Source organism: Felis catus, chromosome A2 (assembly GCF_018350175.1).
Source record: "Felis catus isolate Fca126 chromosome A2, F.catus_Fca126_mat1.0, whole genome shotgun sequence".
NCBI classification, from domain to species: Eukaryota; Metazoa; Chordata; class Mammalia; order Carnivora; family Felidae; genus Felis; species Felis catus.
In genome coordinates this window covers 13,608,224-13,620,371 of record NC_058369.1, presented here as the reverse complement: position 1 = coordinate 13,620,371, position 12,148 = coordinate 13,608,224, and the positions used below count along the sequence as shown (strand labels likewise).

Genomic DNA, 12,148 nt, shown 5'->3' with positions numbered 1-12,148 from the left:
ATGCTGGAGCAGAGGATGACTGCCCTGTGCTGAGAACAATGTGGGCGCATAGTAGGGGCTCCATAAATATTGGGTGGATGGGTAAATAGAGGGATGGACAGATGAGTGGGTGGGTGGATGGATGGATGGATGGATGGACATATAAACAGATGGATGGGGAGATGAGTGTCTTGAAGGAGGAAGATGTGGTACCCAGGCTAGTGTGATAAAATAGCGTCTCCTACCTTCCAGCAGGTGATTGGGTAGGGGTGAGTGGAGAACTTCATCCAGCCATGCTGGGGTCTCACCCACCCTTCTTCAGCTTCAAAAGAGGTCCCCCAGAGTGGAGGCTGGAGGGTGGGGGTTGGGCAGGGTGCCATGAGCCCAGGGGCGGGCTGGCGGGTACTAGATGCTGCTACCTGCCTCTGCCTCTGAGTCAGCGTCGCCATGGCAACGTGGGCCCTGCCGGATGCTCCTCCTGGCACATCCCCCATCACTGCAGCCACCGTCATGCCTCCTTGAAGGGGGCAGGCGCAGAGGGGGCAGCTATTTTTATGCAGGCTCAAGGACCACACTGTTCACCTTCCCCTGTTTCCCTTAACCCAGTCTCCTGAGCCTCCTCCTTTCTTGCAGAGCTTGTAGCCAAAGGGTGAGAGGGCTGAGGGCGGTTGGAGAGCCAGCCCCAGCCGAGGAAGGGTCTCTTTGCTCTGCCTGGGAGGGGGTCAGGGAATGTCTCCTTATGGGAGGCTGGACCACAGGAGGGGCAGAGCTAGGTGGTAACAGGAAGATAAGCCAGAGCAGGGAGCCACAGAGGGTGAGAGGAGGCCAGGGTGGCACCTGCAGAGGACAGAAGACAGGTCCCTGTGGCTCTGGGCAGCGCCTATTCCCCCCAGACTCCTCTGCATCCTCTGAAACATTAGCACTGGTGGGGAGACTGAGGCAGGGAGGGTTGTCACAGGCTCCTCCTGGGCTGGCAAAAACTCCAATGAACTGCTGGTGACCTGGGTGTCCCTGTGAACTGCTGGTGACCTGGGTGTCCCTGTGATCCCCCTACCCTGTCTCCCCTCTCCTCACCCTACTCTAGGCCTGCTTCTAGATTCTCCTCCAGCACATCATGCATTCCTACCTCAGGACCTTTGCCTGTGCTATTCCAGCTTTCAGGAGTCCGGCCTTCCCCGGTCCCCCTCATGGTGCCCCCTTGGTCCACAGATGTCACTGATCCTCTGCACATCCCCCTGGGATCTCTTCATAGCTCCGGTCACTGCTTGACGTATTATTACCCATTTTTTTCAGTGGCTCGCACCCCAAGAATGTTGGGCCCCTCTCAAATCTCTCGTTTACCCAGCTCCACAGTGGCAGTAGTCATCGTGCTGAGGGACAGGGGTCCCAGGCAGTGGAATGGCTGTGTCTGGGTCCTGTCTACCTGACCCAGAGCTCTAAGGACAGGGTGGGGAGGTGAGGTGACCTACAGCTCCCTGGTCAGGGTTGACCCTCAGTTCAGGCAACAAGGCCCCGTCAGAGGTCAGCGAATAGTGGGCAAGCCAGCCCAGGGCCCGGAGCCAGTGAGGGGGGGCTTGCCCTGTGGGCCTCCAGCTCCTGAGGTGGCCTAGGAGTCCCCTATCACCACACATACTGATGGTTCTCAGGGCCACTGCGTCCCCCCCCCCCCCCAGTCCCAACCGTGCCAGCCTGGGATAGTTACTCTGTTTTCCTTGTAGATATTTCAAGGGCCACCTTTCCTTCCTCAATAGTTCGTTCTAGTCCCCAGCCAAGGACGGAGAATCCCATAGAAAATACTTGAGTGTTTCTCTCTTCCTCTTCCTGCTGTCTCTAGCCTTCTCCAGCTGGTGTCTCTTCTTAACTCATTTGTCTCACTCTCTCTGGGTCTCTGGCTGTTTCTGTCTGGCTCCAACAGACTTTTCCTCCCTCCCTCCCGGCTCTCTCTCCTTCCATCTCCTTCTGCCTTTCTCCCCCTATCTCCCTTTTCTCTCGGCTATTTCTAGGCCCTGGCCCTCCTATCTGGAGGCCCTGATTAATAATCGGGTCTTGCCTAGAGCTTCGGGGCTGGCCCCTTAGCCTCGATTTACCCGTCCGTCAAATGGGCTTGTCCTGGGGCCTTAAGCCAGGAGCGGAGGGGGGCTGAGCAGCGTTCCCGCTTCCCCTCCTCAGCCAAGGGAAGCCCTCCTGGGCCCGGCGGGAAGGGGTTAACAGCGAGCCGCCCCCTCCCCCCAGTTCTGCATTTAATTAGCGGCCCGGCGGGGCTCGGAGCGGAGCGGGGCCTGTGGGGGGAGGGGAGGGGGATGAGAGGAGAGGGGAGAGGGTTAGAAACCGAGGGAGTGGGACGAGAGTGGGCGGAGGCATAGGGGACAAAAGGGGGACCGGGAGCCAGCCGTGGATTCGAATTCGGCCTCGCTGGTGTCCCCCCACTTGTATCTCTCGCCTCTAGATTGTCTCCCCCGCCCTTCCCGAAGGCAGGAGCTGTGAGCCCGCGGTTAAATGTCAGCTTTCCTCCTTTGTCCGGTTGAGGAAACTGAGGCCCACGGGTCTGCGGTGACGCTTCATCGGGCGGTTTCGTAGGGACCTGTCTACCTGCCGGAAAGCAAACAACACACAAAACCCCAGTTCGTCGGTCGCCGCAGCCGAGTGACCCTGGGGGCTGTCGCGGTGCGGGCCAGCGCGAGCGAACGACTGGGAGAGGGTGACGGTGTGGGACACAGGAAGGGCTGGGGCTGCGAGACGGGGCCCTGGAGCCCTGGGGCCCAGCTTCAGTCTCAGCTAGGCCACGCGCCTCGCCGGGCCTCAGTTTCCCCCTCCGGTCCCCAACGTCGGGACAGCTGGAAGGCGAACCCCTGCCTGCCACCACACCCACGACTTCCAGCTCTGCGTGGGGCGCGGGCGCCGGGCCCGAGTCTACGCGGCTCCGCCTCGCCTTGACGTCGGCGCTGACGCCACCCGCCCCCCTCGCCACTGGGTCCGGCCGCGGCGCGGGGTGAACTGTGCGGCGTCGGCTGGCCGCGCGGAGGCCCTCCAGATCCCTCCTCCACCCCCGCCAGAGGAGGGGCCGGGCTGGGGGGACCGACGAGGGGCAGGTCTTGGGCAGGCCCAGCCGCCCGGCGAGGCGGGAGGTCCCCACCAGCCTCCAGGCCTTTGCGCCCTTCCCTCCGCCTGGAATGCGCCTCCCGCCCGGGTCCAAGTCCGTGTTTACGGCGACATCTCTCCCTCCGGCCCGGCCCTGACCCCTCCGGGCCTGGGAGTGTCCTTGTCCGGCTCGGTCTCCCCGGGCCTGGGGCGGGGCCTCTCACCCAGCAATCCATTGTTCCAAGGTTGAGTTTCTTCCCCCCATTTTTCAGATGAGAACCATTCAAACCCAGGGAGCTCAGGTCACCCAGCGAGGGGCCGCCCCGCGCTGGCCGAGCCCCAGCTCTTGCGGCTCCCCGCCCCCACCCCTGTGGGCACCCCCCCCATCCATCCTCGCAGCGGGGGAGGGGACCCTGACCTGCAGTCCCCGCCCTGCCTCAGGGGAAGTGAGAATGGGGGGCCCTCCCCCGCACCCTCACCACTTCCTCCAGAGGAGAGGCGGTGGCGAAGAAAAGGGGGAGGCGGGCAGGCGAGGGAGTTTACGGTGGCGGCCTCAGGTTCCGATGGGGGGGGGGGGTTGTGCCCCCACCCTCGGGAGACGCAGGGCTGGCGTTTGTGTGTCTCGCGTGTCGGGGCGCCCCCCAATCGTGCTCCTTCCTTGGGGCCCCTTCCTAAGCGACTGAGACTGCCTGCTCCTCCCCACTCCGGCGGCCCCGCCCCCACCGCTCCCCGCTCTCTCCCTTCGTCTGGCCTGGCCCCCATTCAATGTACTCCTCTGCCGGGGCCCCGCTCCTTTACTGGGCGACGATCAGGTGCCGGCCCTCTAGGCCCCGCAGGCTTGAGGTCCAGTTCCAACTTTCCTCTGCCCCAGCCAGGCCCCCTGAGCTCCAGCCCCTCTGCCTGCAGCTCGCGGTGAACGAGGTCACCTGTATTCCAATCTGCCCTCCAACATGTGGAGCCATGGTTTGCTCCGAGCCTCAGTTTATCCATCTGAAAAATGTGGACAGGTGGCCCTCCTTGCAGTGCTGGTGGGAAGGTATCACGGAAAAACGTGGGGAGTGGGTATCCCATCTTGGCAGCATGGGTGCATCCGGTCATTCGTTCATTCATTCATCCATTCATTACTTCACCAAACCATCCGTTACATCATCCACTGGCTCACTCATTTACTTATTCGCACTCATTCATTGATTCACACATTGCTTCCCTCCCCAGTCCCTGGGCAGCCTGGGAAGGGGGCCCATAACTCAGCACAGAAGGACGTCAGGGGCCACAGGACTGTGGGTGGGGACAGCCCCAAAGTCTTTAGGCGGAAGCTTCCACTTAACTGAGCCAACCTGAAGTCTCCCCAGAGAGGCCCCAGTGGGGTCCCACCCCCAAAGGGCTGCTACCTGCCATCACCTTCACTTGTACCTGGAAACGGGTCAGTAACTCACAGGCATTGGAAGGCTGCTGTTGGATGCAGGCAACCCCCACACGTAGTAGGTGCTCACTGCCAAGGCTTAGCACATCACTGACCATCTACTGTGTGCTGGGCCGCTAGGGAATAAAACTACCCTTGTGGCCCCTCCTGTACTCTTCTTGGCTTGGCTTGGGGATTCTCTGCCTTTAGTGCTTTCTGGATATCTGGACATTCCCACTCTGGGCCTGGCCCAGCGCGTCCTTGAGGAGGGAATGCCTGGGTTTTGCTCTCATTTCGTCGGTTTTCACTTTCCTTCTATTTATGGAAGAGAAACTCGTTTTCCATTCTTGGTGGTGACATGAAGTTTCCCTTTTGAAATATATTTACCCAAGTAAAAACAGAAAAAGGGGTCGACCTGAAGGAGAAAGAGTGACATCAGCCTAAAGCATACTTCTTCATTATGGTGGTTCTGTCCTGTCTTCTATTCGAGGATCAGCTTAGGAGGTGATGAGGGATGATGGAAAACCCTCCCCCAGCACACAGAGCCCGGACGCACAGTAGGTGCTCAAGAGTGGGTGGTGGAAGGGGTGATTGATGGTGCTTGAGGCTGGCCAAAAGAAAAACAAAATCAAAACAAATCAGCTTCTGAAGTGGCTTTAGTGAAGTCCGACTCACCACCCTCTGACCCCCAAACCTTCTGGTTTCTTAAAGTCTGCCTGTGAAAGGGCCTAACCTGGGCCTGGGTATACAGCAGAGTTCCCTGGATGAGCGCAGGCATCTGGTAGGGAAGGTGTTGTGAGGCGTGGTTCTCTCCTTGAGCCGGCGCCCTTCTGGGCTCACCCAGGACAATCAATGAACACTGGGCTTAGACTGAGCCGCTCTTCCCGGCCTGCCTACGAGAGGCTGTGGACAGTGCACCCTCGGTGGAGTCAACTGGGCCACGGGTCGTAAAGCAAGCTCTATCAGTCTGGTTCTACCAGTGCCGAAAAGGCGCTGAGGACGCGTCGGTTTCCTCGTCTGTAAAATGGTCTTGTGAGACTGGAGAGCGCCAGTGCCGGCCCAGAGGACAGGGTGTGGATCCCCTCCCTGCGGCAGGCCAAGCACCTGCACAGGACGGGGGAGGTGACTGTGGTTCCTGCCCCTGGCGAGGGCGGAAGCCAGGCTGGAAGGGAGGGGAGGGGCCGCCGCCTTGGCCGGTAACCTGATCCTCAGGAATGCGCCGGGGCCGACGCGCCCCCGGCCCAAGGCCGGCGCCCCTCCCCCGGCCCCCTAGCGGGGTCCCGTCACCCGGGGACTGCGATCGCAAGCCCCGCCCCCACCAGCCGGTGGGTCCTAAGTGTCGGAGGACGTTCCCCATAAACTCTACCCAGCCCCGCGGTGTCCCGAGCGCCGCGGGACATTCCCCGCGTACCTCCCCATGAAGAGGTCCCCTCCGCCTCACCCCTTTCTGCTTCCTGATTAACTCCTTCTTTCTCTTTCTTTGGGGCTTTCCGTTTCATCGAGTAGATTTTAGCTCTCTGGGTCTTCAAATAAAGACTAAACATTAAACCGAGTTGCAGGTCGCTTTAAACAAGAAGGGTAAACTCTTCGCTCTCGAGAAAGGCGCCAGAGCGGCAGAGATTAGAGCCGTGGCTGGGAGAGGGGTGGGGGTTAGTTTCAGCTTCCGTTCCAAACGGGGATGGGTGGGTGGGGGTAGGGGTTGGGGATTCTTTCGACCGGGTGGGTCCCGCACCCTCCCTGGACGCTGATCTGGGAAGTGAGATAATGTCCTGAGACTCCTGGAGGGGCTGGGAGAGGAAGGGCGAAAATGCAGAGTCCAGGCTGAGCCCTGTTACCGACTTCTCCCTCAATCCCAACTAATACAGCCACTTCCACTACTCTTGGGACAAATACCACCGGGTTCTGTAGAAGCCCTGCACCCTTGCTTTCCTTCTCTCCCTCTGGCTTCCCCTGGCTCACCCAATCCAGCGCCACCTGCCTCTCTCCGTCAATGTGGCCAGCTGGTTTCTGCCCCAGGGCGTTTGCTTTTGCTGTTCCCACAGTCTGGGATGTTGGGCCTTCAAATTAGCTCAAGATTTGCTCCAGCTTCTCCTTCGTTCAGCATTACTTCCCAGGGTGCCCCTCCCAGATCACCCAACTCTAAAACATACCCCCGTCCATGGAGGGGGCACCCTTCAGCCTCCTTGAAGCCGCGTTTGACAGGTTCCTCTTTCAGACCGGGTGCGGGGTGAGGGTGTTTGTGTCACTCGTGTGTGTCCCCATCGCTTGGCTCACAGTAGGTGCTCAGTCAGTATCTGTCGAATGAATGAGAGAATAGGAGTTACCCCTAGTTCACTGCATGTGGCTGGTTGATGGATTCAGGCCTCCTATTGAACTGCTTGATGAGGTGGGGATAGGATTGGTCCCAATGGAAGAGCAGTATTAGGGTGTCCCAGAGGGCTTTCTGGCTAGGAGAAAGGAGAGGGTAGGAAAAGGTGTTGGGTCAGAGGGAACAGCAGGTGCACAGCAGAGGAGACTGAAGGAGCCAGTTTTTCAACTCCTTGAAAAGTGGGGCTGGCAGAGTCTGCCCAGGGCAGCTCCCCATACTTAGAGGCCAAGACAGGTCCTGCCTTACCGAGCTTACAGGACCCTCCCCTGCCCCATCTGGGGCAGACAGAGCCCAATACAGATGGTGGACGGGCTCAGCCAGACAGTGGGGGGTGGCTTAGGGGACTCCTTGAGGGTGTGGATAGGGAAGACTTCTTGGAGGAGGAGACAGTGGGTTTTGAGGCAGGAGTAGCAATTTGCCTGTTGGATAGAAGGGCACTTCCGGCTGAAGGAGCTCCAGACCAAACAACCATACACAGTTAAGGCTAGCCTTATAATAATAACATAAAACAATTATAGAAAGCACTTATGAGCTCTATTCCTCTAAATCCAATAAAAACCACAATATTTTTTGAGGCACCTGGTTGGCTCAGTCAGTAGAGCATGCGGACTCTTGATCTCAGGGTCGTGAGTTCTAGCCCCATGAAGGGGGTAGAGTTTACTGAATTAAAAAAAAAGAAAAGAAAAAAGAAACAAAAATCACAATACTCTACAAGGGAGGTGAGATTTTTCACTCCATTTTCATGAGGAGGAAACTGAGACTCAGAGAGGTGAATTGCCTTGGGTTCCCTGTGCCTCCATTTCCCAAGGCCTGTTTGCTGGTCAGTTTTTCAGCTCAGGTAGGTTCTGCCCATATTTCACCAGACCATTCACCCACTTATTAAGGTCAAGGCCCAAGGTCAGGGTGGAGGCTATCTAGGCCACCCACTCATGTCCTGCCTTGGAGAGAAACATGGCCCCATCTCCTCCAATCTAGCCCCATTGCACAGGCCCAGAGCAGGGTCCCAGGGCAAGGCTAGCAACAGGCTGGGGACAGGATCCCCTCTCATCAAGGGTCCCTTTGCCCAGGCTGGGACCTGAGAGGACAGGTCTGGAGGGCACAGAGACCTATGTGCCTAGAAACACACAAACGGACACATACGTATACACAAGTATACATATATGTGTATACATACAGGCACACAGATCTATGTGCATGAACCCACACTGGCACATAGACACCTGCCCTTGTGTGTGAACACACCTGAGTACACTGACCCATACACGAACACAACACAGGCACAAACAGACATTTGTGTGGATATAGACACACTCACACCCCTGGGCCACTGCCCACCAGGGCAGGCCTCCTGCTCCTGGTGACAGTTTCCTTCATGGCCTTCTTGCTCCAGAGCCCAATCAGGGGCAGGGCCAGATGAGGTAGGGAGGTAGGAGACGAGGGTTGGGGACTGGGAATGTTCATGCCCACAGGTGAGTCAGACAAACTGAGGCCAGAGACTGCCACAGCAACTGGGCCAGGCAGCATGCTCCTTCAACACTGAGCCAGGTGCTGTATTGGATGTTGGTGACCAACAGGTTCGGGATAGATAAAGGTCCTCGCCCTCCGGAAATTTATGGTCCACCCTGTCATTCTGAATGCTTCCAAGGATATAATGGAAATACAGTGAGTGGGAGTGGCCTCTCTGAGGACATTAGGATTTGCAGTGGGGAAGGGAGCACGGGCAAAGGGCATAGTACATGCAAAGGCCCTGAGGCAGCTATGAGCTGAGAGGCCAAGGCTCAGAGAAGGTGAAAGTGAAAGGTCAGAGGGAGTCCGTGGAAGAAGGGTCCTTGGAGCCTTCACAGTCTACCTGAGGGGTTGTGTGCAGGAGCTGTCAGCCAGACCTAGATGTCCCAACAATCCCTAGGGAGTGTTGGAGAGGTTGCCCTCTCCCCACACCCTCATACCCCATCCCCAGCCAGTCTTTTAGGAGGCCCGTTGAGCACTGACAATAACAAAATAATAATAAGCAGGTAACAATGACCAGATGGGCTCCTGCCTTAACATTCCGGAAGGGAGAGCCGCTGAGGAAACGGGGCGAGTGGGGAGGGGCTATAGTCCATCACCCTCACCTCAGGACCCACAGCAGGCCCTGGCAGATGCAGGGTAAAATTGTAGGCGGCTGCCCAGGAGCAGGAGGCCCAGGAGGCTCGGGTTCTACCAGGTGAATAAGAGATCAGGCCTGGTCACAATTTAGTAAGCCCCAGTTTCTCAGTCTGTAAAGTCAGGAAGTTGGACTCCGTACTTTTAGACTCCTCAGTGAAAAGTATCAAGATCAAAGCGCTTTTAGCAGCTTCCAACAGTTCTCCTCTCCCTTCCCTCGTCTTTCTGGGGCAAACACATCACTGGAGATTTGGGGTGGGGGTGAAACAGGCAGATCTGGCCAACACGCCCAGGAAGCCACCGGGTACAGCTCCCTAAGGCCTTCTGCCCCCAGCCCGTACAGAGCCAGAATAGAGGAGCGGTAAGGAAGGCACTTGTAGGCGTAGTGGAGCGGAGGGCGCCAGGGAGTTATTTATCCATCCGGGCCCCATCCCCCCCCCACCGGTCCCCGGAGGCCGGCACCGCCCCCGCTCCCGCCCCCTCCCCCTCCCCGCCGGGGCCCCACGCGCGGATGCGGGGCGGGGCCTTGGGGCGGGCAGGCGGCTGGTGGCCGGGCTCATCACGCCACCCGGGACGTGCCTTGGCGGGAGGCAGCGCTGGGGGCATTGGTTGTACACTGCGCTCCCGGGGCGGGGTAACCGGGTCCGGGCTCGGGGTCCGCCCCCATGACGTCAACCCACAAGGCAGCGCGCTGTTGTGCGGTTTACCGCGCGTCACCGGGGCAACGGCAGCTAGGGGGGCGTCAATGACTTGGCCCCACCCCACCATGCAAATGAGCGACGTCACCCACGCCCAATGGCGAGCGGGGGCAGTGAGCTCATCGCGCTGGGCCGAGGCTATAAGAGGGCGCGCGAACTGCGCGGCGTAGGAGCCGCCGCCAGCGGAGGGCCGGGCGCAGCGGCCTCGGCCGGGGCGGGCGTAGGGCCGAGCGGACGGGGGGGCGCAGGCCCCCCGGGCGGCCGCGGCCACTCCCCCCCCCCCGGGCCGGCGCGGCGGGGGAGGCGGAGGATGGAAACACCCTTCTACGGCGATGAGGCGCTGAGCGGCCTGGGCGGCGGCGTCAGTAGCAGTGGTGGCGGTGGTAGCTTCGCGTCCCCGGGTCGCCTGTTCCCCGGGGCGCCCCCGACGGCGGCGACTGGCAGCATGATGAAGAAAGACGCGCTGACGCTGAGCCTGAGCGAGCAGGTGGCGGCGGCGCTCAAGCCTGCCGCCGCGCCGCCCCCGGCCCCCCTGCGCACCGACGGCGCCCCAGGCGCGGCGCCCCCCGACGGCCTGCTTGCCTCGCCCGACCTGGGGCTGCTCAAGCTCGCCTCGCCGGAGCTCGAGCGCCTAATCATCCAGTCCAACGGGCTGGTCACCACCACACCGACGAGCACTCAGTTCCTCTACCCCAAGGTGGCGGCCAGCGAGGAGCAGGAGTTTGCTGAGGGCTTCGTCAAGGCCCTGGAGGACTTGCACAAGCAGAACCAGCTGGGCGCGGGCGCGGCCTCCGCTGCCGCGGCCGCGGGAGGACCCTCGGGCACGGCTGCGGGCGCCGCGCCTCCTGGCGAACTGGCCCCGGCGGCAGCCACGCCCGAGGCGCCCGTCTACGCGAACCTGAGCAGCTATGCGGGCGGCACCGGAGGTTCAGGGGGTGCTGCGACAGTCGCCTTCGCCGCCGAGCCTGTGCCCTTCCCTCCGCCGCCGCCCCCAGGCGCGCTGGGGCCGCCCCGCCTGACGGCGCTCAAGGATGAGCCGCAGACGGTGCCCGACGTGCCAAGCTTCGGCGAGAGCCCGCCGTTGTCGCCCATCGACATGGACACGCAGGAGCGCATTAAGGCGGAGCGCAAGCGGCTGCGCAACCGCATCGCTGCCTCTAAGTGCCGCAAGCGCAAGCTGGAGCGCATCTCGCGCCTCGAGGAGAAAGTCAAGACGCTCAAGAGCCAGAACACGGAGCTGGCGTCCACGGCGAGCCTGCTGCGCGAGCAGGTGGCGCAGCTCAAGCAGAAGGTCCTCAGCCACGTCAACAGCGGCTGCCAGCTGCTGCCCCAGCACCAGGTGTCCGCGTACTGAGCCCGCGCGCGGGGCGCATGCGCGGCCCCCCTCCCCGGGAGGCGGGCTTGCGTGGGGGGGGGGGCGTGGGCGCCCCGGACTCGGAGAGGGCGCGGCCCCGGGGACACCCCCCCCACCCCGAGGGTGCCAGGATTCCGAGAGGGCGCGGTCCCTGAGGACCCCCCGAGGGTGCCCAGGACTCGGAGAGGGCGCCTCAGACTCGACAAGCTGGACCCCCTACTCCCGGGGGCAAGCGCATGACCCCCCCCCGCCCTCGCGCTGCCTCTGTTCCCCGAGCGCGGCCACCCAGTGTTGCACAAACCCGCGCGCCCCGGCCGCCCCGTTGTACACACCGCTGCCGAAGGGGGCTCCGAGGGGGCGCAGCCTCAAGCCCTGCCTTTCCTTTTACTTTTTTTTTTTTTTTTTTTTTTTTTGCCTTTGGAAGAGAGAAGAACAGAGTGTTCGATTCTGCCCTATTTATGTTTCTACTCGGGAACAAACGGTTGTGTGTGTGTGTTTTTTTCTTGTGTTGGTTTTTTAAAGAAATGGGAAGAAGAAAAAAAAAAAAACTCCCTTCCCTTTCCTCGCTCTTGCTCCCCCCCCCCTTCCGTCTTTCCGACACCCCTCCTCCCGCCCTTTTTGTTCTGTTGTTTTGTTTTGCTACGAGTCCACATTCCGGTTTGTAATCCTTGGTTCGCCCGGTTTTCTGTTTTCAGTAAAGTCTCGTTACGCCAGCTCGGCTCTCTGCCTCCTTCTTCCCCCGCCGGGGCCTGTCGGGCTGGGCTGGGCCTGGCCCGCACGCTCCCCTTCCCCCTCCTTGCCTCCTTCCCCTCCTCCCTCCGCCCCTACTTCGGAGGAGAGCCGGCGTCCGGGAGGGGCCTTGCACATCTGGCGCGCAGCGAGCGCCATCTAGGCGCGCCTAGGCTTGGGGCCGACTCATGTCCAGGTTAGGTGGGGGACACTGGGATCTCCAACAAGCTTTTGGAACTAATGGGCCCACGGTTGTCTCCTTGGGGGAAGAGACACCAAGATGGAAAGAGGACAGCCCAGGACCGGCAGGCAGGAAAAGGCAGAAACTTGAACCTCTGGGCCTCTGTTAACCGCGTCTGTAAAATGGGCAGAACAGTTGTAACATTGTCCCACAAAGT

The 12,148-nt window shown here is 60.5% G+C and overlaps 1 protein-coding gene and 1 long non-coding RNA gene across 6 annotated transcripts; one reads left to right on the top strand and one right to left on the bottom strand.

The window, feature by feature from the left end:
- Positions 1-4,806: 4,806 nt before the first annotated feature.
- LOC109494887 lies at positions 4,807-9,416 on the bottom strand. 5 transcript variants are annotated; one of them, XR_006591462.1, is made up of 4 exons: positions 6,419-7,400; positions 5,901-6,091; positions 5,193-5,563; positions 4,807-5,066 (listed from the first exon to the last, which is right to left on the bottom strand). It is a non-coding gene; the product is annotated as an uncharacterized LOC109494887 (long non-coding RNA). The 5 variants fall into 5 exon arrangements; XR_006591461.1 differs by lacking the exon at positions 4,807-5,066 and adding an exon at positions 7,407-9,416 and having other exon boundaries at positions 5,098-5,563; positions 6,419-6,753; XR_006591464.1 differs by lacking the exon at positions 4,807-5,066 and adding an exon at positions 8,939-9,414 and having other exon boundaries at positions 5,098-5,563; positions 6,419-6,753.
- A 405-nt stretch (positions 9,417-9,821) lies between these two features.
- Positions 9,822-11,734, top strand: JUND (JunD proto-oncogene, AP-1 transcription factor subunit). The gene has a single exon (XM_011279661.3). It carries the CDS (start codon positions 9,978-9,980, stop codon positions 11,019-11,021), a length of 1,044 nt encoding a protein of 347 aa, XP_011277963.2. The 5' UTR covers positions 9,822-9,977; the 3' UTR covers positions 11,022-11,734.
- The last annotated feature ends 414 nt before the right edge of the window (positions 11,735-12,148 follow it).

Coding starts and splice junctions, on each gene's coding strand:
- JUND (XM_011279661.3), top strand. CDS start 9,978: ATGGAAACACCCTTCTACGGCGATGAGGCGCTGAGCGGCCTGGGCGGC.